Here is a 27,889-nt window from a genome sequence, read left to right as displayed (position 1 = left end):
CATCAAATTAAATATAATATATTTGTATTTTCATATCCAACATTTTGCTTAAACTCACATTATGCAATCTATGCTTGTCTTTCTGTGGTAAAATATCATGACACTCTATTATAAGAACACTTGAACGTGTCAATTTACTTGTATTTGTTTTGCAACCTGCATGCCTAATTCATAATATTAGCTAACAGAAGTGTGCATGAGCGTTTCCCCACTTTTAGAAAATCAGTGCCTTTCTTTATCATTGCTCATCCCAAATAGATCTCGAAGTGTTGAATGTGGTTAATCTAAACCAGAACAACCTGTAGTTTTCTAAATTCTCTGTCACATTTCATTGCAATTGAGTCGCAACATAGGACATGATCCTTTGTTAATAGTACTTTACTGAAAAAGTAATGTTATCTCATGCAAAGCCTTGTTTGTTGCATTTGAGCCTTGAAGTTGTTCCATGAATCATTTACGATGTAGGGATTTCCCATTGAGATTTTAATAATGCAACATATGCAAGCTGACATCTGCATGTTTAGTGAGTGAAGAAAGCTTTACAGTGTTAGCAAAATGCCCTTTGTAATGGGTAGAGTTTACTGGAGCAGGTCGAGAACTCTGTGTGCATATCCCACGCTTCTCTGTGGTGCTAGATGAGTGCATTTTGTAAAATAGAGTCAATAAACTGCTCAGAATGTATAATGTAGGACTGGTTCTTTTTATGTCATGCAACTGATTGTTTGATACTAGCACTAATAAGGGCTTTTTGTTGAGTAATTTCAGTTGACAAGTAGGCAAGGTTAACAGGGACTACACCTTTATTCAAAAACAGCTGTATAAAGGCTTTGAATTGAAATGTACATGGCAGGCTGTCCTTGGCTTACAGAAATGCATCTTTGTTCAATATTAAGAACCACATGTGTGTCCATTTAAATTTAAAGAACTGTGAGCAGGTACAAAGGCTGGATGCTCGAGTTACCTGAGGTATATTTGCTTACGGTCCTTACAAGTCATCTCAAACTGTAATAAAATATACAGTGTATGTACGGAGATGTACCATTAAAAGTCAAGAAAAAATAATAAGGCAAATATAGCATAATAATTGCTCACTTTCTCAAACATAATGCCACATTAGAATTATTTCAAAGAGCAAAACTGTATGGAATTAAGAATAACAAATAATTACCTGCAACAAAATAAAAGGGGCATTCCACTTTTAATCAACATCAGTTCCAATATTTACTTGAAATGTTAAGAAACGTTGAATATACTGTCGGTAAAGTACATTGGTATGCCTTTATATAAACACACTTCCCTTAATGAAGGAATACAGCAGCTCCCAATTACATTCTGATATGTTTTCTTTGAAGTTTTAATGGTTGAGCTTTCGGCTTTCAGTTTTCAATTTTTATAAAAGTGTGATTATGGAAATCATAAGCATGATGTTGAAAAGCCGTGGAGTGTCCCTTTTCATATTTTGAAGTATTTGAAACATACAAACTAAATGTAAAAATCAGTGATTTGTAAAATCACAGAAATTAAGACAAGAGTTTTTTTTGTTTTTGTTTTTTTCTTCAAAAAAATGGTATAGCAGACAGATGTTGATATACAGGTTTCTTAACTAGAATGGAATATACTGCGTATATGAATAAACAACCTTTCATGTTACTGCTAACTTAATACCACCAACAGATTTCATTGCAAAACATCCATCCATCCAAGGGATCTATATCCCTGAAGTCATACAAATTAAAAACAATGACTAATTTGTACTGTATAGTTCTGGTCACAAAGATCTATGGTCATCTATTAATTTAATAGACAGCACAGATTTTTCATTTTAAAAAACACTTTACAAGCCAGTATTCATTTTGCTGTTTTTTGACTTTGAGAAGGATTCAACTAAACGTTTCCTTTTGTTAAACTAAATGTAATTTGGGGCCTGATTTAAGAAAATAATTTCAAAGAGCTCTCAGATATGTCATAAATACCTCTTCAGAACAGAAAGATGTGGCATATTTAAAGGTGTTTAAATCTAACACCTATTTATCGACACCACCCATGTGAAATACTGAGGAATAAAGCACAAAGTTTGCAAACTCAACTGCAGAGAAAGATTTTGGTCATATATTATAGGCAGCTGTAGAGCGTATAAGAGAAGAGTACTTTGCGTTATAACACACTTTACTCTGTTTGTGTGTTAAGTAAGTAGCTGCCTTATCTCGCGGTGGACGTAACACAGGAAATCCATGTAGGACGCTCCTCCGTGAAGACCTTTATCCTCTACCAGGTGCTGACGAAACAGAATCTCTGCTCTGTCCTTCTGTTTCACTATCAGCAGCTGCACAGAGTGATACAAATTACACTGCTGATCTGGGATCAGTCAATACTGATAAACATGAGCTCTAAGACAAGTTATCAGGATGAATCTTGCAAAAAACAAACAAAAAAAAAACATGTCTGGGTCATATTTTACCCTAAACTAAGAAATTCTGTTTTAATTAAAGTAAATAAGTATTATTTTTAAGACATTTAAAGGTGTAGTTCATCCAAAAGTGAAAATGCTGTCATTATTAACTCAACCTCATGTTGTTCCATACCTGTATGACCTTTTTTCTGAAGTGGAACAAAGGAGATGTTAGGCAAAATTTTAGCCTCAGTCACCATTCACCTTCTTTGCATTTTTTTCCTCATAAAATGACCGTGAATGGTGACTGAAACTAACATTCTGCCAAAAGTCTCCTCTAGTGTTTCATGGAAAAAATAAAGACATGTGGGCTTGGAACGACAGGATTTGTTATTTTTTACGTAGACTGTGGACAGTCTAGATGCATTCCAGTAATGAGAATGTGGGAGGATGTATAACGAATCTGCATGTAACATTGCAATGCGAAATCTCTTGGTCCTAAAAATAGGCTTCATTTATTTAAAGGGATAGTTCACCCAAAAATGTTAATTCTCTCATCATTTACTCACTTTCATGACATCCCAGATGTGTATTACTTCCTTTCTTCTGCTGAACACAAACAAAGATTTTAAGAAGAATATTTCAGCTCTGTAGATCCTTGCAACGAATGGTGACCAGAACTTTGAAGCTCCAAAAATCACATAAAGGGAGCATAAAAGTAATCCATACAACTCTATAATATATTAATATATGTCTTCTGAAGTGATGCAATCCCTTTGGGTGAGAAACTGATCAATATTTTAATCTTTTTTTTTCTATAAATCTCCACTTTCACCTTCAGAATGTAAAAGAATGTGAATGTAAATGTGGAGATTTACAGCAAAATTTTGCTTCAATATTGATCTGTTTCTCACCCACACCTATCATATTGCTTATGAAGACATCGATTTAACCACTGGAGTCTTATGTATTACTTTTATGCTTGAAAGGCCTGGTTACCATTCATGGGACCCACAGAGCAGAAATATTCTTTCTAAAAATCTTAGTTTGTGTTCAGCAGAAGAAAGACAGTAATACACATCTGGCATTTTGTTTTTCTTTCTGTGGGGGGGGGGTTTGAAAATTAAACCTGGACATGTTTTTGTGAGATTCACCTGATAATAATGATGACAGGAGCAAAAATGCATAGAACCACCATTATGAACTATTTTAATGCTCTTTACAGGGAGTTCAGACAGATATAAAAAGTGTGAGAGAGAGAGAGAGGCTGAAAGAGAACTGAAATCAAGAGTGAACTGTACCTTCATGGATTTTGCCCTCTGCTGTGAAATGCTGGAGATGATTGAATTGAGCTTCCTGGAATGAGCATTTTCCAGCACAGGTAATGACGTCTGCTGAAAGATAATTACAACTCTGAGTTATTACTAACATAATAGGAAGAACTGAAAGAAAAGTTCTTAGCTTGATTAAAGCAACATGAAGCAATATACTTAAAGGTGCACCAAGTAGTTTTAAGCATAAAAATTACCCTAAATACCCAATATAGAAATAACCTTTTTTACAGACGCATTTCTCTCCCGTGATGAATTTATTATTCTGCACCTGAAAGTGTCTGATGTGAATAGTATAACTGGAGTCTTGCTCTCATGTGAGTGCGCATCAATTAAAACATATTTGTCAAAAGTACAATTTGTTTCTTTAGAAAATTACTTTACTAGTGCAGCTTTAAGTACAGAGTGTATGATTACATCCATTTAAAGAATACACTAAAATATATATATATATATATACACACATACATATACATATTTATTTGTGTCCACTTTTGTGTGCTCATAATAATGACCATATATTTAACCACTTTATGGGTACGTCATACCCCTTCTGTGCTGAGGTGTCCGAAAGAGGGCACATTGAAGAGGTTCTGGATGAGTTCGGGTGCGCAGGCCTGTCCCAGCCAGATGAACATAGAGAGTCCGTTTTCCAGCAGGAAAATGCCCGTCTCACTGAGCCGCTCCTCAGAGCTCCGCACCGGTGCTGGGATTGACTCACTCCCTAAATCCATTGTGTGCTGAGAGAGGGAGAGAGCATGTAAATTGTAGTGCTCAATTGTTATTGTTTACTGATGATGGGGAGGATTTACTTTGTATATGTGGAAGGACACTTGTGAGTTTGAGTGCGCTGTCTGTGTGTTACTCACCAGTGGGATGAGTCGTGGGTAGAGCAGGACCTGGGTCTCCTCCACTCCCATTGACATTACCATGAGTCTGTTAAAGGCCCTGTCATCAGTGGAGAGCTCAGCATTACCCACTAGAGCTGGAGTCTTCAACAGACTGTTCATGTAGACTGGAAACACCTTCATCGCATCAGGCAGGATTAACTACAGGACAAAATGTACAGAGGGAGATGCAATCCTTATATTATCTCTACAAAGACGATATGATCAATTTAAAGGTCAAAAAAGTTTTGCAACCTGAAATTAGTTTCTGATGAATTAATGAAGGATTGTTTCAAATTAAAATGCTAAGAATTATAATTTTTTTAATTTATTTAAACTCTGACACTGACCTGACTGGCTGCTGATGGGCTGGCACAGTTCTTCCTGTAGCAGGACAGCATGTGAGCTGTCTGGCTAACCAGGATTTCTCTCACTGCCTTCAGTGGCTGGTTGAGTATGGCCTGGCATGCTGAAAAAGAAAACAACCATTACAATCAACAGCTTCATCTCCTAAAAGGGAGGATATCAAAATCTACATTCAGAGTCTACATTTAGTCTACAATCAGGGTTCCCACCCTTTATGACCAATGAAATTTCATGACTTTTCCATGACCTTTCTAGTCATTTGTGATTACTGTATACAGATATTATAAAATCGTACAATCAACTCGATGGGATTCTGTAATGGATCATTTAGAATCAACCAATTTCAATGACAGATTAGCTTAGCATCTTTATGGCTTGTGAGCAAGTTTTACACTACACAAGAGCAATAACAGGCTGATCAAATATTTTAGAGTTCAGGAAAACTGGAAAATGTATATTCACTACAAAAACGTTGTGACTTTTCCAGGCCTGAAAAATGCAATTTTACGGTTTTAAAATTGCCTAATGTTCTGTCCGTTTCATACAATCACTGCTATATTTACATATTCAATAGAGAGACATGCGCTGTGTTTATGTTTCACTCTAAATCCATGAAAATTGGGCTTTTCCAGTAGGTGGGTAATTAACAATTAAGGTTGTCCGAAGTGATAGAAATCTTTTAAAAATCTAGTTGAAAACACATTTGTCAAGTTAGCAGAAATGTTATATTTGAGTCCAATTTGGTTTAGTACATTTTGAAAAACATTGAAATGATTTTCTAAAAAAAACCAATAATATTAAAAAAGAAAGATTTAATGACCTTTAAAATGTTGGGTGGTAAAACCATCAAGTAAAAAGTATTAAATCACTTTCCTTGCATCTTGAATAAATGTGAGTGTACACAACTTAGTCATTCGTTTCAAAATGACTAAGCTTTATAAGCTTTACACTTTTCCCAAATATATAACATTTTTAAGTCAGGAATATCAAGAAGTTCTCATAGTTACACCATCTGACCTGAACAAAATGAGCCTTTTTATAAAAAAATTAAAATATCTGTTTTATTTATAATTTTTTTATACATGTTTTTATACATGTTTGCTCACATGTTTGAGAGTCTAAAGGGGTCCTCTTTTTTTTTCATGAAAAAATTGGCAACCTACATGTTGGTTACACCAAATGACTTTTTTTACGTTTAGCTCCAGAAAAAATATCAAAATGACTTTGATCTCAGTCATTTTAAAACCTTATGTTGATCTTAGAAGAGGTGTATTCAAGTAATTGTTTTGTGTGAATTGCATTTTTATGCACTTTTGAATAACTTAATAGATCCAGACAAAAAATGTCATTGACCCTAGTAAAAGGTGCCAAAAACAAATCTTATAACTAAAAAATACCATCAACTATTGTGGTTAATACTGCATCTTTTTATCTGTGTCATGCACAGAGCCTCATGTGTGCCTTTATGTAACAGCTTTTTCACTTCAAAAATAGGTTTCACTTTACTGCTCTCTAAGGACATCCGGGATAGTAAAATTTGAATATAAATACTTAAATGTATATTAAAAAATGTTACATTGTGAAAACAGCATCATGCTACACATTGAAGACCAATTACATAAATCCCTCACATTTAGATGCCTTTAAGAGTTAGAAAATCATTTACCTGACTTGGCAAAGAAGTTGATAAGCGCATCTGTCTCACAGCTCTTGTAGAGCTCAGACAGCTGTGAGCTGCAGTTCAGACTGAGGTTGTGAATCCGCAGCCGCCTCTGTCCACTGATCGTGGTGTACAGCAAAGCACACTGTGAAAACACATGAAACGATGCGGTAAGGTGAACACAAACACTTGTGAAAAATGTTGCATAATGAAGATGTCTTAAAAAAATAATGGCATAAATAGTTTTCATTTATCACTTAATGTCATACAAATTCCAGTTAAACAAAAAAGTTAGATCAATATTCGGTATGACCACATTTGCATTTAAAACAGCACCAATTCTCCTAGGTACACATGGACATGGTACACATTCTTGGTTGTTGGCAGATAGGATGTTCAAAGCTTCTTGGAGAATTTCCATCAGTTCTTCTATCTATTTAGACTGTCTCAATTGCTTCTGTCTCTTTATGTAATACTCAGACTGACACGATGTTCAGTAGGGGGCTTTGTGGGGGCCATGGCATCTGTTGCAGAGCTCCTGGTTCTTCTATTCTAATCTTTTCTATTTGCAAAAGTAATGTTTGTGAGTCTAACATGTATATTTCCTATTGACACACTAAAGCTGAAGATATAAATAACCATCTTAAGACAAATGCTTTTGTGAAACATCTTATGTGCCTAAGACTTTTGCACTTGAAGTTTGAAAAGTAAGTGGCATGCATGAAGACTGACCTGCATAACAGCTCCAGCCTCCTCACTGAGTGTGTCATCGTGTTTAAACTCAACAGTCACAGCCTTGTCACAGTCCACTGCAGCCATCTCCACATCTGTGGTGTTATTCATATAGATGGCACCAAAGAAATCTGTAGCCCTGAAGCCTACAGTGTAACAAGCAAACAAAGGGTCATGCAAATTCTATGACAAGCATATGCCGATAAATGTAATACATTTCATAGAATATGATGATTGCAAATACATTAATATACATAGTTCTGGTGCTTGTTTCTAGAGTGCCTACCTGTGCCGGTACGGACACGCATGACAGCATCAAAACCGATGGACTTTTCCACATCTCTCTTAAGATCATTAAGAAAATGTTGACCGTCAACCTCCACCTAAAATAGGAAGATAATAGTGTATGGGTTAGCCACAAGAGGGCAGCAATTCCCGACACTAAAGACATTTATAAACCTTGAAAAATTAAAACAGCTTCTTCCTTTAATTTGACTCAAAACAGTTTTTGGTGTTTCAGTGTGTGCACATGCATGTTATTATATACCTGGAAGTTGCTGTACTTGTAGATAGAGCCTCCGGTGCGTGAGGGTACATCGCCCATGGTGGCGATATCCACATACTGGTTTGGAAACAAGAAAAGGTCTACACAACAGCCCTGCGCTACACAATCTTTAGCCAGCTGCTCATACACACCCCGCTGAGGCTGGAACAGAGTCTGACAACACAGACACAAATATTCAAGAATAAAAATTTTTTAACACAATTCTGATAAATGAGTATCAATTATGTACATGTTGATTTTTTTTTAGGCAAATGCAATTATGTAGTTGATATTTAATTTATAAATAACCACCTTCTCCTTTTCTGTTCCCACTAGTTTTCGGTCATCTCTGTTTTTCAGTTTTCCTGGAGCCTCTGCTGTTGGAATAGAGGAATGGAAAAGGAAGAGTTTGCCACTGCATTCAGCTGCCTGAGGAGAGAAAAACAGAACTAGATATGCATTTCCAAAAGTAAATATTTTTGCCTGCAAAGAAGCAAAATAATAGAATAAAGTTACAGGTAAGCTTTGATTTTAGCCTTTGGTTTAGATGCTTGTTTCTCATTGCTGGCCATAGATAAATAGGTAGTGAACAGATGCAAGGAAGAAATTACCAATAACAATTCATTATACAAATAGTTGCAAGACAGAAGATCAATCCAAATTCATAAGTGAATATTATGATGATGCTGGTTAGATTGAATGATGACCATTCTGTTGATTAACCCTTGTACCACGTTCCTCTGTTTGGGTGAAATTTCACCCGAATCATCAAATGTAGATCACCCTTTTTTTTATTATTTATAACTGTACTTTTTTTTTTTTTTAAATGTAATAACACTCATCTTAATAAATGTAATAACACATATCTTCACTTAAGGAAAAAAACACAGAAGTTATTCATTTCTTTTGGGATTTAATTGTATTTATTTGACCTTATTTACCTCTAAATTACTCAATTACTCCATTCATGTTCATTTAAAATAAGCACATTTAATGCTATATTCAGTTCAATAAAAATCCTTTCAGTAAATTGAAAGATTGTCAAAACATCCAAATATGTCATGCATCGGGGTCTCTGGTGACATCTAGATGGCTTCAGTGCTCAATGCATTGGCTGATCTCTATAAGCCAATGATGTAACAAACTTAATTTCTTAATTTTTAAAAATAAAAAAATATATATAATAATAATAATAATAATAATAGTAATAATAATTAAACCACATGTGTTTAAGGATGATGCCACAATATGTTTACAGTCTAACCTTACCATGGTGTGCAGCTCCCACACCTAAACGTAAACATTCTCTCAGTGGGATCAGATGTAGACTTTGGTCTGAAGTGCGTGCGTGTGTGAGTGTGAGTGTGAGTGTGAGTGTGTGTGTGTGTGTTCTGAATTGTGGATGTTTTATTGTCTCACCCTTCTTTTATGTGTGTGTTCTGCATTGCGTCTGATTGTTTTTTATTTGAAAATAAGAAATTGTTCTGTGTAATTCCACTCATTTCACCTATGGCGGGTCAAATCGATCAGTACGAACAGGTGACTGTTTAATAAAACCACCTAGGCTTATGGAACCTAGTCCAACTTGTGTGTGTGTGTGTGTGTGTGTGTGTGTGTGTGTGTGTGTGTGTGTGTGTGTGTGTGTGTGTGTGTTTAGCAAGTTTAGGAACTAGCCTTGTACAGCTCAGAAAAAGGAAACCATTTTTATACAAAAAAAAAATAATATAATAATTATTATTATTTGGGTAAAAAATGACCCGAACATTAAGGGTTAAGTAAATGGGAGATTTTCAAACTTTAATCTTAAATATCTTGGAATAGATAAAAAATAGATAATATATTATAGAACAGACATCTACAATTAAGAGCAACACAATGACCAAAAGCTTAATCTGATTGTGTCATTAAGCAGTAATTTGATCATTAACTCTTTCCCCGCCAGCGTTTTTAAAAAAAGTTGCCAGCCACCGCCAGGGTTTTTGACGATTTTCGCTAAACTTTAATGGCCCGCAGAATATTTTCTTCCATGAACATATGAAGATGCTATATATCACAATAAAATCTACCTCTGTTCAAGTGGTAAAAAAAACGATTTTATTTTATCTTCATTTGTTCTTTTTTTATTGCCACTTGAACAGAGGTAGGTTTTGTCAAAAACAACATTTCGGACAAAAAGCTGAGAAAAAGGCGTTTTTATCAAACAAGTGCTTTAGTATTAGTATGGTGTTCCACTTCACGTTTGAGACAATCGCAGTCTGTTTCTTTGATCAAAGAGTTGCGTACTCTTTCAAAACATGCGTGCGGGTCTTCCTTACCATATACCACCTAAAACACGGATACCCGGAAAATTCCGTGTTTGGCGGTGAAGCGTTTTTTCATAAAACCCGGAAAATTCCGTGTTTGGCGGGGAAAGAGTTAAACATTAGAAAAGACTACATGTTTATCAAACAAAGCTTGCTCAGGACATGCAGTATTAAAGGAATGTTCAGGGTTCAATACAAGTTAAGCTCAATCGACAGCATTTGTGGCATAATGTTGATTACTACAATTTATATTGACTCATCCCGCCTTTTCTTTAAGAAAAGCAAAAATATAGGTTTTTAGTGAGGCACTTACAATGAAAGTGAATGCTAGTTTTCTGGTCTAGTAATTTTTTACATTAAAATACTCACTTTTTCAAAAGTATAGCCACAAGACATAAACAATATGCTTGTTAACATGATTTAAGTGTGATAAATTCACTAACTAACATTTTCGGAGTAAAGTTATTGCCAATTTTACTTACAACATTGTTACCATGATGATGTAATGTCAACAAACCCTAAAATGACTGTAAAAATTATGACTTAAACAACTTTAAAGCAACTAAAAAATGAATACAAGTGCTTTTATAAAATCATAAGCTTCACATTTCTGCCTTTAAACCCTCCAAAATGTACCACATTCACTTTCATTATAAGTGCTTAACTGGAACCTCGATTTTTGCTTTTTTAAAAGAAAAGGAGGGCCGAGTCAAAATAAATTTTTGTGGTAATCAACGTTATGCCACAAATGCTGTCGATTGAACATAACTTGTATTGAACCCGGAACATTCCTTTAAAGTGCACTTTTGTTAAACTGTTAAAAAACAACAGAAGCGTGGGGCCAAGTACGCAAGTGCCTTTGGAAAAGTCAGCGAACATATGGACTGATGCAACTGCTATGCAGACACAGACATTTGTTTGTTAAATAGTGTAGTCTCTTTTGTTTTTACCTTTAGTGCCTCTACACCAGCTTGGATGACTGGAGCAAACACAGTCTCGCTCTCGTTGGTGTCAGAAAACATGTCAGGAATTTGATCTAAAAGACTATAGAAAACAATACAAACAATTGTATTAAATACATGAATAAAAAAAGCTTAATAAGCAGTTTACTTATAATAAAGTTAAGCCATGGTTTATTAAATGATGTTGACTCACTAATAATGTTGTGAAATGTAGGAAAAGCAAGAAACAAGAAAGTAATGATGCTTTCACATTGTATCAGATTTACTGTAAATGCATGATGACAGCTTGGAGATGTTGACATCCTTGGAAATTATTAATTTCAATGACAAAGCTCATAATAGATCCAAAGGGATGTGGCTTTGCCAGTTAATTGAACTCTATATTGTTTTGCAAAATCATCAGGAACTCAAGAAGAGTGTGCATCAGGTAACAATGTCTATATTAAAATGACAGAAATACAGGGAGATTCAAAAGTCCACATTAAATCTAATTTATACCTGGAAATAAACAGAAGTTAAATTGGTATGCTGTTAATATAATCTGTATTGAAAAATGCAAAATTGAAACATTTTCACAAGTTGAGTCAGACTTTTGTCCCACTGTATGTGTAACTACCTTCAACTGTTGACATATTGATAGTTTTTCTATGACGTTATAATACTACGAATTGCAATTACAAGTTCAACAAAGACGTGAATAGTTTTTGCTAGTTGGATTCAGGCATGACATGAATACAGCATAACTTGGCATTCTCAAATACAGTGCATGATCTGGTAAATTATTTCCAGAGGTCTCTCATTTAATTAAACGTCATGTAGAAATTAACCTACTTATTGATGACAGCCCGGGACTCCTGGAAGTTGACGAGGAATCCGTCAAGAAGCGGTACAAACATCTCAGCCACATCAGAGACCACCATCATCTGTGGCTGGGCCAGAGCGCTCTTCACATTGTAAAAGTGCAGGATCTTATTATAGGTGACAAAACCCACTTTGATGGCCGAACTCTCTGCACCCTCCTCTCTTCAGAGAAAAGATAAGGATCATGAGAAAATTCTCAAAGACACTCAGAGGCAGTTCAAAACCAAAGAGCTAAAGATGTATTTCCAAAAACGATATTGCCTCCAAAAGGTATTTGGACTTTTAAAGGAAACGTCCACCTAAAAATTTAAAATGCTCTCAATATTTACTCAGCCTCATACCATACCAGATGTGTATGACTTTCTTTCTTCTGCTGAGCACAAACAAATATTTTTAGAAGTATATCTCAGCTCTGTTAATCCATACAATGCAATTAATGGTGGCCAGAACTTTGAAGCTCTAAAAAGGACATAAAGGCAGCATAAATGTAATCCATACGACTCCAGTGGTTAAATCCATATCTTCAGAAGCGATATGATAGGTGTGGGTGAGAAACAAATCAATATTTAAGTCCTTTTTAACCATAAATTCTCCTCTGCCCAGGAGGTAGCGATATGCACAAAGAATGCAAATTGCCAAAAACAAACGGAATAGAATGTAAAAGTGAAAGTTAAAGTGGAGATTTATAGTAAAATATAACTTAAATATTGATCTGTTTATCACCCACACCTATTATATCGCTTCTGAAGACAAGTATTTATACACTGGAGTCATGCTGCCTTTATTTGCTTTTTGGAGTTTCTAAGTTCTGGCCACCATTCACTTGCATTGAATGCAACTACAGAGCTGAGATATTCTTCTAAAAATCTTGATGGTTTGTGTTCTGCAGAAGAAAGTCATACACATCTGGGATGGCATGAGGGTGAGTAAATAATGAGAAAATTCTGGGTGAACTATTCCTTTAAGTCATACTTAGTGTCAAAATGTAATTAAATTAAATGCATAATATCTGCAAAAATTAATGCTAGTCTAGACATTTAATTGACTTTTCTTAGCTGATTTTGCAATAACATTTAAACAACTCCAAGGTCATTTTTTTTGTAGATGTATGGAGTCATTTCTCTATATAATTTTTATTTTTTTAATTAGTGGTTCCACTAATGTGTTCAACTCATTTTGTCCAAATACTTCTGGTCTTTATTTTGAACCTAATATCTATTGTTTTATCAATAACCTCACAAACTTCTTTTTGTGAAATGTTATGCTTGAAACATGTGCTTGTGCTAACTTCCTCTAAAATAAATGTCAGTTTGGTTTGATTTTGTTATCTAATGCAAAGACATTCATACATTTAGAAGTGTGCCTTAAGTGTCAAAATACTTTTAGGGACAACTTCATATCAACTTGGTGACAAAGGATTGGCTTTAACATCCTAGCTGATTCCAGGAGTTTATAAGTACAATATTTCATCCATTTTATCTTCTAAAAGTAACATAGTTTAATAAGCACATTACATTGACTAACATACCAGAGCACTGTTAACTTTGCTTATCAGTAAATAGAAGCATTCCAAAATTACGCCTGTATCTGGAGTTTGTAGCTTTCTATGGCTACATTTACAAGATTGTAAAACATGGTGGTGGCTTGAAACATTCACAGTCAATATATGCCAAATCTGTCATTAAACTAGAAACAAACTCTCTACGACTCACAGAACAAATCCTATCAGGCCCTAAAAAGCCCAATCAACTCTGGGTGTCCAATGTGGTTTTTATTAACTGTGATCTAGCAAGCAATGCCAGGAACAGAGGAGAGAAATCAGATATAGTATCACAGGCTTATCTGGAGTGCACTACCACCAGGCTGCTTTCAGAGTGAGGTCAGCTCCCATACAAATAAGGGCATATACTGTACCCTTAGGAACCAACTGAGGAGAGGTGGGGAGAAATATATCAGTTCCTCAGAGGTGAATCAAAAGCTTACCTTTTGGCTGGCAATCACCCAAATAAACCGCATAATCGGAGACATGTGCAGCATTAAATATTTAAATACTTTTTGTGCAGGACTAAGAGCTGTTCTACTTTTTTTCTCTATCAACCCCCACCAAAAACTCCTGCCTTCCTTCAGGCAGACATTTTCAAATGATGAGATATTGGAATTGTTTCTTTTTTTCTTGTCTTTTTTCTCTCTTGCACTCCTGTTACCATATTTGGCAGGGTATTGGGGCTCTTTTTCGATGGATTGTTTCACTTTCCAGTCTGATAGTAGCGGAGATGAGCATGTGTTCAACGTGAGAGGTGCCGACAGAGGGGTGGCTTCATCTTTCCTCTGCAGACCCTCTTAGCCAAACACCTGGGACTAGGTGTCAGCATATAAAATCATATCAAACCTGTATCTTTACAGTCTTAGCTGTCCAAATATTCAAATAGAAATAATGTTCTCTTCCCATTGGGACATTTTAGCCCATTGGCCAGTAAAGGGTTCCCACACCTTTTGACCAATGAATTTCCATGACTTTTCCAGTTGTCTATGAATACTGGATCGAGATATTTTTTATCCGCTTATAAACAACACGGGCAAAAAGTTCTCTCTCTAAAGGGCTCTCAACTCATGTAACCAATTAAAATAAAATCAATACAAGATATGAAGTCCTTTAAAATAATGGTTAAGCAAAGGGGTGGGAGAAAATAAAATCTCCATTGATTCTAAATCGATTCTCAAAACATTCAGAATCAATTCAGAGTTCAGTTTATACTGCGGTAGGGGACCTGGGTAGCTCAGCAAGTATTGACGCTGACTACCACCCCTGGAGTCGTGAGTTTGAATCCAACCGAAAGCAACCAAATTGGCCCAGTTGCTAGAAAGGGTAGAGTCACATGGGGTAACCTCCTCATGGTCACTATAATGTGGTTCTCGCTCTCGGTGGGGCGCGTGGTGAGATGTGCGTGGATGCCACGGAGAATAGCATGAAGCCTCCACATGCACTACGTCTCTACGGTAACACGCTCAACAAGCCACATGATAAGATGCGTGGATTGACAGTCTCAGACGTGGAGGCAACTAAGATTCGTCCTCCACCACCCGGATTGAGGTGAGTCACTACGTCACCACGAGGACTTAGAGTGCATTGGGAATTGGGCATTCCAAATTGGGGAGAAAATTGGGAGAAAATCCCAAAGATTCTATAAAAATTCTCAAACAATTACATATTTTACTGTTCTTGTTCTAAACTGGTTTTAAAAAGAATTTTTTGTATCCTGTATTTATTTTCTTTATCATTTTATTTTATGTAAAGCACTTTGAATTACCAGTTAGTGAAGCGTTGGCTTAAAGTAAGCCAGAGCTATTCTCATGTTTTATAAATCGCTCTGCCTAATTTTATTTTATGTTACCAGGTTTCGGAGCAACCTAACTTTTGTAGTAGGGGTGTGAAAATTTATCTGTCAAAGAAATTTCAATGCATCGATTACAGGATTTAAGAATCGATTACAATTACTACATTAATACCCAATGTGTCCATCTCATATTACACAAGTCTTCTCACAATGGACAAGGAGTGGAGCATACGAGATTGCTCGAGATTATTGAAATAAGGAACATATATTTTTGCCATATTTTTTAAAGTAAATATGAATTGTTCTAAAATAACTGATCGTGACTAAATTACAGATTTCACGGTAAATCGAATCATAGTCAGAGCAAAATATTACACCCCTATTTTGTAGTTATTTATGTATTTATTTATTATTACAATTAATAGTATCTCTTTTACTTTTCAATTAAGTGTATTTATTTTTGAGGTTATTTGTCTTTTTTAGGAAATGCCTTACTAGGAACCCGAGATACAAATTAGCATGTGCAACTCTGTTTTTTTTTTTTTATTATTCTTGTTGAAATAATTTTATGAAATTGGGGTTTTATTTGTCCCTACACATATAATACAAATAAATTAATAATAAAATAAAGATTTCACTCTCAAAGGGCAGTTTCTAACCTGTGAAAGACCCACATTCAGTTTCTTAAAACCACAAGAAATTGTCAAAGTACCAATGTTTTAAATGGAAGCATTTATAACTGAAATGTAATTTTATGAAGAACTAGGAGTTTTTAGATTTGTCTTCCCCTTTATATCACAACAGTTTAAAATAAAGACAGCAAAAGTCTTCTCTCAACTTACTTAGGAAGTCTGTCAAGCAAGATCTTCAGTTCCTCACATATTAGTTTGACGAGTCCGCTTTTCATGTTGTTGTAAGAGACGTCGATCATGAAGATGTAGGCTGGAGGATTTGGAGGCTTGTTATTCTATAAAACAGAAAAGACCATTACAGAATTAACTGTTTCGATAGTTCACAAACTTCATAGTGTGCCATGTTTGCTCAGCTCACTTGTTCACTACTTTATACAGTATAATCACCAAGACTTAAGCAGTCATATGCAAATGTCAATATTCCATTATGTCAATCAAGGTTCGTATTCTGTTTATTTTGTTACTGGTATATTGCAGTACATACATACTGTATAATGTTTACAGGTCATAGGATTTTTATGTAAAAAACCCTTTAATGCATGAGAAAGCAAATCTTTACATAAATAAATGCTAAGGTAAACACATTTTGTTTCCTAAGTAACAGTATGCAGAAGGGATCCGCTCTGATGATTTAATTAATCTCTGCTGGAGCAAATCTCTAAATATGAATTAAAAGCGGAGTAAAATAAGAACCCAAATAGCGGATTATGATGTCAGGCTGAGATGAGGAACCCTGGCAAGGACAGAAGCCAAAAATGTGCAAACGATCTCTTTAGTCTGACATCTGAATTGAAAAGAATTAACTTGATTTAAGATTACAGCCATCTAAACACTATGAACGGTGAAAAAATGTCACACATAGTACTTATGAAATGCATTTCACATTTAAAAATATACTATCCATGCTTTTTCAAAAGATGCAAGTTAACTTTTGTGATTAGCAGCAAATTAACTGTATATTGCTTGCAGAACTATATATATATATATATGCATATATATATACACATATATATATATATATATATATATATATATATACATATATATATATATATATATATATATATATATATATATATATATATGCATATATATATACACATATATATATATATATATATATATATATATATATATATATATATATATATATATATATATATATATATATATATATATATATATATATATATATATATACACATATACATATATATATATATATATATATATACATATACATATACACATATATATATATATATATATACTGCATTTGTGCGTGGAACTACTTTATTATGCGACCAATCAAAATTTGCTGTTGCTGGTTCAAACCAAATGATCCCTCCAAGCCTCCGTTAGTAATTAAAAAAATGTCACTTCAGAAGTAGTATCACGGCTTGTGGTGTTACTAACAAGTTATTGGATAAACAAGGATGGATGTGATAGTGTGAGAGTGTGAGTGAGTGAGTGAGTGAGTGAGTGAGTGAGTGAGTGACATGGAGCTGTGTGATCACCCCTTGCCACACCCAAGCAGACATGCAGTCAGCTCTCTGAATATCAGCTTTCTCAGTCTATCCATTCGTGGTAGCCGGTGCGCAAGAGTCTTTCACTATAGAAACCGCAATGTCCTCCGCCATTTTGAGCAGCACTTTTTCTCCAATGTGGAAAATTCAGTAAGAGGTCAGCGCCTTGAGTTCTGTGATTAAACTGTCTGTTGTGTCTCTCGGCTGTGATGAGCCTTAATGCTGAAGTTGTTCATTTTCTAGCTGTAGTTGTGTAGGAGTAATATGAGTGATCACAGAGCGCTGTTGTATGTAAACAATGACTGACGGATTCACTTCACGTCACCAACTGCTCTTATTACACACAAACATAAGCCACCACCTGCTGGCTAACTTATGTAATGTAAAGAAATTAAATAAAAAATACATGTAAGAGACACTTATACAGTAACTCTTAACACATATGCACTACGTAACACTTTAGTTTAGAACAGCAAGAACACAAGCAGAGTGATATACACACAGTGAAGCGACGGAGTGCTGATGGTGTCAGACCTGGAAACAGTTTTTCTTGGTTGTTGGCAGATAGGATGTTCCAAGCTTCTTGGAGAATTCGCAACTGACACTATGTTCAGTGGGGGGCTTTGTGGGGGCCATGACATCTGTTGCAGGGCTTCCTGTTCTTCTATTCTAATCTTTTCTATTTGCAAAAGTAATGTTTGGGAGTCTAACATTTATATTTCCTACAGACACACTAAAGCTGAAGATATAAATAACCATCTTAAGACAAAAGTTTTTATGAAACATCTTATGTGCCTAAGACTTTTGCACAGTATTGTGTTTTTTTAAACACCTACATTCTGAACATATATTATGTTATTGCTAAGTTTTAATTATTTATTTTTCGTGAATAACGTGGGTCTTAATAGACAAAAGCGATTAAAATGATGGTGATGCATGAACTATGTAGTCCAATCCTGATATAAATTGAAAGAATCTCCAATAATCTTTCAAAAACACAGTTTCAACTATTCGGAGTACAGTTTATTGTTTTAGTTATAGTTTTAGACTTTTCTTGAAATAATAATTAATTGACTGAAGTATTAACACATTTTTAGAAGTTAGCCAAATGTATTCTGAATTCTTCATGCTTAAGAGAATTATTATTTTCCATGAAAAGACATTGCATAGCGTTTAGTGCATTTCTTTCAGAAAAAGCGTAATCACAAAGCAAGTTACACAATGCAAATTACGCATATTCTGACTAGCGTGTCATTTAGTTCAAGTTCACATGTTCGTTTGCTTCACTGTGCAGATGCAAGTTGTTATATTACATATATGTTATGGATATTGTAATTAAACTCATGTGTACATAGGATGCATTTGAATGAGGTAGTTAGCCCGTTTTGAAGCAGTTCATTTTGGCCGGAGTAAGCGGGTTCAACTCATGCAGCTCAATCGAGAAATGCCCAACTTAATGGATTAAATGAATCCATATCTAGTATCTTCTACTGTATACAGATTCTCTAGATGTTTCTTCTTTTTAGATCTTGCACTGTAAACATCTTTCAGTATCATTTGATCTCGTCATAATTCATCAACAGTATGCTTTAATCAAATTTGTAATTATCGCCATGATGCGCCTTTTTCATCTTGTCTTCATTATCTTTAACAAAATGAAAAAAAAAGTTTCGTCAATGAACGTTTTCACCACTATTGAAAGACCGATATATCGGCCAGGCCGATTAATCATCCGATATATGGCCATGTTGCGGTTTTCGGCATCGGCTGATAACCATGTCTGCTTGTTCGATTAACAGAAGTGTTAACGTTCCCTTGTTTCAGTTCCAAAATCTACTAATAGATTTGTCAATTGATAGTCAACACTTTGTGTTTTCAAGTTTTTCTTTTCAAGTTTATGCAAATTTAAGTAAATGTTGCATAAAATAAGTGTTTGTTTCACTTTAGAAATGCTGTGTACATCTGATTTACTGTTACTATATTGCATTACTTTTATCTGCATTTATATTGGCCTTCCTGCTCTCTAGATATCGGTATGTGCATTGGTCATTGAAAAACCGAACAACACTTGGTGGTCATTTTCTGCTCAATTTGAGCAAAGAGCCAGAAAGTTGTTTTCTGCGCTGCCAAAAGAACCCGGAAGATTCTGAGCGGAGTGTTTATTTGTAAACAGTAACTTCATCTATACGCCTATAATGTAAATTCTAAAATCAGGCAGTATTCGAAATGAGTGTTGAATAAAATAAAAATCATCCCATATTCATAAAACTGGAATGTTTTTTTCATTTTCAAACAAGGCCTTGCTGATTAAGCCTAAATGTTATGTGTAACTTTGTTTTATGAGCGGAGAGTTACCTTGCAATAATCCAGTGTAGCAATGAACTCATAAGAGCCCAAAGACAGTTCTGGTCTCTCATACAGATCCATTCTTCTCCCCATATGGTCCAGATGCTGGAAATACTGCACTGGAACTACAGTGATGACACATAATTTAGAAACACAGTTGCAGCACAGGAATGACAAATAATCAATACCATACGTTTACAGAAAACACAGTTTACTCTCTTGAAATGCTGTGTACAACAATTAAAGTCCCAGCGGTCTGAAAATGAATGGACTAGTGGCACAAACCTTCATTAACACAGCTGCAAAACCCACACTGGTAGCGTCGTCCTCCATCGATAAACTGCATGTAAGGGCACATGTAGGCCTTACAGCGGTTGCAACGTATTGGTCCAGCCTCGCCATGATTTACAATGTACAGAGGAGTCTATAGAGCACAAGCATATTACAATGAGACTGAAAAATACCTATGAAACCTATACGTAAATAGATCAATTACAATCTTTGTACTGTAACATATACAAGCTATGCAAGGTTTGCATAGTTATAAGTTGTATACATGCTGTATATAGTTGTATATGTACTGTATAACAACACTGTATATTGTTTATTGCTTAAGCAATGTTTAACAATTATTTAACATTTTAAACCATGTTTATTGTTTAACATTTCAGAATGGAAAACATGAGTAACTGTTTGCTGTTCTCACTGATTGAAGACAAACAAATTCATAATAGTCATCTGTAACTTATTAAACATATTTGTGGTTACTCTGCAGTAAATATTAGGTTTACCAGGATACTATGGGGAAAACTGGGAACACATTTGAGCTGAGATTAATTTCCAGTTCACTTTTCAAGTTTTAGTCAACCTTTAAATGATATGTTCAAAAATGTTGCTGTGTGTTTTTTAATAAGTTGACACTGCAAAATCTGATCTTTAAGAGGGCTGAGCTTTGGGGCGGCTGTGGCTCAGGTGGTAGAGCGGGTCGGCCACTAATTGCAGGGTTGGCGGTTCAATTCCCGGCCCACATGTCTCCACATGCCGAAGTGCCTTGGGCAAGACACTGAAGCCCAAGTTGCTCCCAATGGCAAGCTAGCGCCTTGCATGGCAGCTCTGCTGTCATTGGTGTATGAGTGTATGTGTGAATGGGTGAATGGGACGCAGTGTAAAGCACTTTGGTAACCCCTAAGGTTAAAAAAGGAGCTATATAAGTGCAGACCATTTACCATTTAAGAGACAATGAGCTTTTATTAAACTGTAAGTGAGCCAAAATCAAAATTAAAATCCTGTAGATGCTGTAATATGGTGTGATGTCAGTACAGTTAAAATTAAAAAGTGTAGAAAATAATATACAAAAAGGGAACTGTGTCTTTAAATATGTGGACTGAGTGGGACGCTGCAGTTTTACTGTAGTTATACTTTATTTGAGAGTGCAATAAACAATTTATCATGTTCCTTGGAGACTGAACTTAAACTAATTAGCCTCTCAAGAAAATATTAATACTAACATTTCCTAAAAAGGCCCTGAAGCATAATGATATTGGGTAAGACAATGAAAGATTTCCAAGTAAAACAAGCCTTGCATGCATCAAAGCTATTAAACTACTCAAAATAAACTGAGGGGACATTGAACGCTCATAAATTAAACTAAACAGTGGAATCCAGCTCATTTTTATGAGTAGAATAACATTTGGATAAGTTCCTATTACACGTTAATTTACAACATTTAACCTTAAGTGCTTTCCCAATACATTGAGTAATGCAGTACATTTTACCATTTACAAAATGTATTCCTTAGGATGAGTAACTTATGTTGTAGCATTCATCATTTGCAAGTTGCTTTGATCAAAGTGTCTGCTAAACTAACAGAAATAATTAAGACAAAATGTTGCATACCTGATTTTTGGGCACAGTAGCAAAGGGTTTAATAATGGTAGCCAGTGGCACTTTGCACTGTTTTGCAAGGTCAGCAGTGCAGGGGAAGGTATATGTTGTGCATCGCATATACCTTGGGCTGGCATTCCCTAAACAAATAGCAAAAGGATTACTATATAAAACAAAACTACATAGTGTGTTTTCAAAAAGTTCTAATTAGGGATGTCCCAATCAGCTTTTTTTGCCCCCGATTCCGATCCGATATTTAAATAGTAAATATCTACCGATACTGAGTCCTGATCCGATACTTGTATTTGCCTGTATAGCTGCAAACTGTTTTTTGGTTTGTTTTCCAAAATAACTAAGTAAACAATGTAACTAAAAGATGTCTTCAGCTTAATGCATTTATCTTAGTGCAGCTAGCATTTTTTATAAAACTCGCATATAAAATCAACTTCTACTTAGAATGGTGTAAAAGCATTTTTTAACTTTAATATTCAGGTACAATAATAAATCACAAATCCACAGAGTTCTGTAAGGATGAATAGAAATCGTGCATACACTTGAATAGTCACAACAAAAAAATTATTCAATAACAACTCATTAAAAATTTCGCAATTACACTTAAAAGTGGCGTAAACATTTATACTTGAACAGGCCCAAGTTCAACAATAATGAAACAGTTATTAATAGTTCTGGTGTCAATATCAAAATGCCATTGTGACATACTGACAACCAGTAAAAACCATGAGAGCAACACACACTTCAGAGATCCATTCAAAAATATACATAACAAGCTCTAAAACTGCTCCAGTGAGAAATCATTAATATCTATGGTCCGTTTACTGTCTTTGAGTTTTGTTGTAACACAAATCACTAATTTTTAAGCAAATGCATGAAGACGCTGTGTTTTTATTGAAGGTTAAACAGTTATATTTATTATTAGTGGTATTGTTACCATCATTAATCTGATTTAAATTGGAATGAGTGACTGATGATGAGATATTGAGAGAACCTGAAGTCGTAAAATTGTCTTTAACTTTATTACCTTAAAATCATGTTAACATGCATATTGTTAATGTCTTGTGGCTATACATTTGAAACAGTGAGTATTTGAATGGTTACAGATTGCACAGATTGCCCCCCCACACACACACACACACACACACACACTTCCATTGTAAGTGCCTCACTTTTTTTTTTTTTTAAGAAAAGTATAATGTAGTATATTTTTGTAGTAATCAATTTTATGCCACAAATTCTGTCGATTGAACTTAACTTGTATTGAACCCGGAATATTCCTTTAAATGTGTATATCTGCTAAAAGCTTACCTTGATCCTGTACTGTAAAATCAGTGGTGACCAGTGGTGGCACCTGACCTCTGACGTTTGTGACATAGACCTGGCCTCCTCTCTTAACTTGGTCATCCTCAATCACTTGAGTCTGCAACATAAATGTCAGATTCATATACAGTTAACAGGGATGGTGGTTTTGGGATCAACAATTTTTTTTGATGCTTGTTTGTGCAAAATTGTATTAACTCTAATTTTTCTCTGCTATTACCGTGCTTGGAACAGAATCAGGATCCAGCTTCTTTTGAGGAGGCCCTGCCATTTGGGCTGAACCTCCTTGAAAGCCTCCTGGGAAAGCACCAGTTGGTGGCCCTGCCATCTGTGGTCCTGCCATTTGCCCACCATAGGGGCCTGCATTCGGGCTTCCTTTTAGATCATAAATACAGAACGGCTATTTTAGCTTGTAAACATACACAATCAGTCAAAAGTTTGGACACGCCTAATCATTCTTAAGTATTGTTATTTTCAACATTTTAGAATAATAGTTAAGTCATCAAACCTATCAAATAACACAAAAGTGAGGGAATTATGTAGTGGCCAAAAGTGTTCAATAAATCAAAACTATCTTATATTTTAGCTTCTTCAAAGTATTAACCCTTTGGTCAGCTCTGAACACTGGGTATTCTGTCAACCAAAGTGCCATCTCGTATGCGTTTTACACAATACGGTAATACAGTACACCTGTTGGCTGCTTAACCTTCACTATCCAGTCCAACTCATCTAGTTTTGTAAAGAAATTCATACATGGCATATGGCATAATGTCTACAAAACAAACTTTCAGCATTTAAAAATAAGTCTTTAGATCAAAAGATGCTTAACTATGCCTATTTGTTTAACTGGTAGGGTTCGCCACTTAATAATCATTAAACTTATTGATTAAATCCCCAAGTTTTTACCTGGTTGCTGTGGATAGCCTTGCGATCCAAGTGGTTGTTGGAGTCCAACTCCACCCAGAGAGTTACCCGGTCCAGATGGGCCAGACATTCCCATTGGTGGAGCTTGCATAGAACCCATTGTGGCCAGTGGTGGAGGAGATCCCAGTGTGGGTGGCTGTTGTCCTGGTAGAGACAGCGGAGGATGTCCCATCGCTGGTGGTGGAGCTGTTTGATATGGCTGTGGTGCCGAGCTGGAGGGGGACTGTTGTGCTTGCATGGGTCTTTGGCCTGAAAATCATGGTACACAGGCATAAACTGGCCCAGTTAAACCAATGAAATTAGCTATTTTGGGGTCAAATGACAATATAGAGAGGAACTACTTTGAATTTGCTTATAAAATGGCATGATTTACCATATCCTGCAATGTTCATTGCACTCATTTGATTGGTCAGCTGTTGAGTTGGAGGCGGGGCTTGTGCCATGCTGTTATAAACACTTTGAGGTGGTTGTCCATAAGGAGACATGGAAGGAGCCGATGCAACAGGAGGGTGAGGGTAACTAATGAGAGTAAAAGAGTAAATAAGCTTCCGATGATATTATCAAGTATTAGGTAATAATATATCATTTAAAAGTGAAATGTGAATTTATTTTCCATGTGCTTTCACCTATCCCAGCTTAATATGCAGAGACAACTATTAGTAAGTGTTTTCAAAAAGTGCAAACACTGTGGCACTTTCAAATCATCGCCCTGTTTGTTTGAGTGTCCTGACCAGCATGACACAGCAACACTGCCTCAACCAATGACGTGTGTTTTGGGCGGGACAATCGGTTTAACTGATGAATGGAATGCTTGGAAAACAGAAACATTGTTGCAATTACGTTTGGTTACACTAATAGTGCAGAAATTAACTCACTTCACCTTTAAATTATAGTGCATCATATAAAACTAGAATTTACCCATGGGCATGGGCCCCATTCTGCTGAATGTTAGCTCCATACTGGCTGGATACTGGTGGTGGGGGCATCCCAGAAGGAGAGAAGGCAGGTGGCTTGAGCATTCCTGAAAAGACAGCAATGACTTTAGATACATCATGTGATTTCCAAATAAACTATAATTTCTGCAACTATGAGATCATGAAGTATGTTATAAGTTTTCCTAGTTGGTTGTCTCTGTTTATTTTAGTCTATTCATCCAAGCTGGGGTTGTCTCATGGGTACGCCTATATCATAAGGATAATATGGACTCGTCGGTAGTATAAAAGAACTGGACACAAAAAAAAAACACTTCTACATTGTACCTGTTGGAGGGGCAGAATAAGCCTGTGGTGGAGATCCATAGACCCCGTAATGGGACTGAGGTGGGGGGTTCCCAAAACCAGTAGAGTATCCCCCCATTCCAGCCTGGGCCTGGGAGTATGGAGGGGTAGCAACATAACCCTGCTGACTCATTCTGCTGTTATAATTCTTTCATTCCAATCCAGAGAAAAATCGGTGGCCTGGAATTAACAAGATTGGAAACACTTCATTGTAATGTGTCTTTGTTACACATATACATGTATTTACTATAGTAATACTAGTCAGTTACGCGTAATTACAAACAACTATCCCTAACCCTAAACCTATAGTATGTACATGTTGTAAATTAGTAATAAACAGTAATTACTTGTGTAATTACACTGTAACAAGGACATGTTAAAATAAAGTGTAACCACATAATTAGCTGAATTAGAACATACTTTGCATGATTTTTGCATCAAATGTAACTCAGTTTTACAGGTAATTTTACATGGACTGACAGAGTTGAGATATTCTTCTAAAAATATTAATTTGTGTTCAGCAGAAGAAAGAAAGTTATAAACATCTGGGATGGCATGAGGGTGAGAAAATTATGACAGATTTTTTTGTTATTTTTTGGTGAACTATCCCTTTTACTTTTAGCTTTAAAACCATGAAACTTTAACATAATTTTGTTATTTCAAACCTAACAGTTGCATTCAACATAATACTGAATTTACTCTTGCAAAGTGAATGAAACTAAGCCAGAAACAATCTGAATTACGGGATACGATTACCTCAATCCTAAACACGTTTGATCAGGACCTTTGACACTAAACTGCTTAGAGATAAGAGGTAATTATGATAACGCAATCTGTATGCCTTTCCCTGAGTCAAGCTGCATCCAAAAATTTTAAAATCCTTGTTTTATTGTTTTATGAAACCTTGAAACAAGTTGAGGACTTTACTGATGACTAATATTTATAGCTTGTTAGTTGGTAGACGAGTGTTTTTGGTAATAATAATAATAATAATTAAAAAAAATAAACATTCTAACTGACTCAAAAACTAATTATTCTTCCTCAAAGTGCTTAAAGCATAGGCCAAACTTAAAGAAATGCCTATTAACATATGCAACACATTAGATCTCCAAGTCAACTCCAGCAACAAAAATAAATAAATAAATACACATGTCCCATGTTTTATAAAATATTTGAGAAATGTTTTAATCTGTTTTTCAATTGAAATGTAAAAAATATTTTAATATCAGTAACTCCATATCATGTTTATCAAGAGTGGCCTCTAAAGATGTCTGATTCATCATGTCATCACTTCTCCTGGAAAGGCCTTTTCAAGATAAACGCTCAAGTTAAGATCGAGAAATATGTCTCGTCTCGTGCACGATACACACTATTCAGAATAGTGATAATGACAGAGATGGGTCAACACTATAGGCATATTGTAAGTGTAAATGTACAATAGCAGTCAGTCTTCCCACTGCCCTGAACTGCCACGTCAAAGACCGTTATGCCGGAGTTCGTAATGTTTCAATGCACTATACAGCTGACTTCACTGAATAAAGTCCATCAGAATACAATCCAGCACTTGCAATGGACTTGGTCGATATATTGATAAGGAACCGCGTTCACCAGCTGTCGCTCTATTGATAGAAAGTTACCAAAGTATTTCTGCTGTGCTGGAGACGGAAACTGACAGATCACGCAAGCTTTACATTTCTCATCGAATTATAACAAACAGCGCTTTCAGACTATAGTGGAAATGCGGCTGTCCTTGAAAACATAACAAAATAATATGGGCTTACCTCAAAGACAATAATGATCTGAAGCCTCCTTTCCACTGCTGATGTTGAATTGCGTGCCGAAAGTGCCACGTCAAACTCCAGCACCCGGTCTTGTTGCGTGCACAGCGTCATAGAGCAACTGCCTTTGCGCATGCGTGCACTGCTGGGGATCTCTACACGTCAGCAAGGATTCTGATGTGCGTAGTGCGCACTGCGCTGCGTTGCAAACCTTACTCTGTTTATAATTTGGAAGAACCACATCATTATCTATATTAAATGTGTTAGCTACTGCTTGTAAAAAGAGCTTAAAATTAGCAAAAAATAGCTCGGCATCATTCAAGATTGTTCTAAACCATAAGAGTAAAAAACAAGTCTGAAAAACGTTGGTGACAACATGTGACAACACTAAGAGATAAAGAAGATTAAATGGACTGACACCGATAAAAACGTGTCATATATATTTTTCTGTTATTTAGGCTTTTGAATGTGATATAACAGAAGGTAATAGATCTTCTATTTTTGTATTCTCAATATATTGAAAAGGTATGTCTTAAGACATTGTAAAGACTAAGTTATTTTTGTTATTAATCTTTAGATAACAAAGCCCTTATAAATATATATGAAGCCAAAGTTTTAAAGGGATAGTTCACCCAAAAAATGAAAATTCTTACATCATGTACTCACCATCATGCCATCCCAGATGTGTATGACTTCCATTCTTCTGCTGAACACAAATAAAGATTTTTAGAAGAATATCTCAGCACTGCAGGTCCAT

At 35.5% G+C, this 27,889-nt stretch overlaps 1 protein-coding gene across 2 annotated transcripts; it reads right to left on the bottom strand.

The window, feature by feature from the left end:
* Window positions 1-783: 783 nt before the first annotated feature.
* On the bottom strand, window positions 784-27,252 carry sec24d (SEC24 homolog D, COPII coat complex component). Of its 2 annotated transcripts, none has more exons than XM_052139815.1 (23): window positions 27,136-27,252; window positions 25,337-25,534; window positions 24,996-25,098; window positions 24,451-24,596; window positions 24,060-24,326; window positions 23,374-23,528; window positions 23,142-23,253; window positions 21,831-21,958; window positions 20,220-20,358; window positions 19,944-20,059; window positions 16,213-16,337; window positions 12,006-12,197; window positions 11,163-11,256; window positions 8,222-8,338; window positions 7,913-8,083; window positions 7,652-7,748; window positions 7,366-7,511; window positions 6,640-6,778; window positions 4,958-5,076; window positions 4,590-4,769; window positions 4,269-4,460; window positions 3,691-3,783; window positions 784-2,323 (listed from the first exon to the last, which is right to left on the bottom strand). In XM_052139815.1, exons 2-23 carry the CDS (start codon window positions 25,485-25,487, stop codon window positions 2,183-2,185), a joined length of 3,123 nt encoding a protein of 1,040 aa, XP_051995775.1. In that variant the 5' UTR covers window positions 25,488-25,534; window positions 27,136-27,252; the 3' UTR covers window positions 784-2,182. The 2 variants fall into 2 exon arrangements, with proteins under 2 accessions (XP_051995775.1, XP_051995784.1); XM_052139824.1 differs by having other exon boundaries at window positions 3,691-3,780.
* Between the last annotated feature and the right edge of the window lie 637 nt (window positions 27,253-27,889).

The sequence above is a fragment of the Xyrauchen texanus genome, chromosome 2 (genome assembly GCF_025860055.1).
Source record: "Xyrauchen texanus isolate HMW12.3.18 chromosome 2, RBS_HiC_50CHRs, whole genome shotgun sequence".
Taxonomy (NCBI): domain Eukaryota; kingdom Metazoa; phylum Chordata; class Actinopteri; order Cypriniformes; family Catostomidae; genus Xyrauchen; species Xyrauchen texanus.
The sequence above is the reverse complement of the archived record's forward strand: the minus strand, read 5'-3'. Positions and strand labels throughout refer to the sequence as shown.

Coding starts and splice junctions, on each gene's coding strand:
- sec24d (XM_052139815.1), bottom strand. CDS start 25,487: ATGAGTCAGCAGGGTTATGTTGCTACCCCTCCATACTCCCAGGCCCAG. Junction 23,529..24,059: donor AGGCTATCCACAGCAACCAG/GTAAAAACTTGG, acceptor ATGATCTAAAAG/GAAGCCCGAATGCAGGCCCC. Junction 20,060..20,219: donor TTGCAGCTGTGTTAATGAAG/GTTTGTGCCACT, acceptor TCATCACTGTAG/TTCCAGTGCAGTATTTCCAG.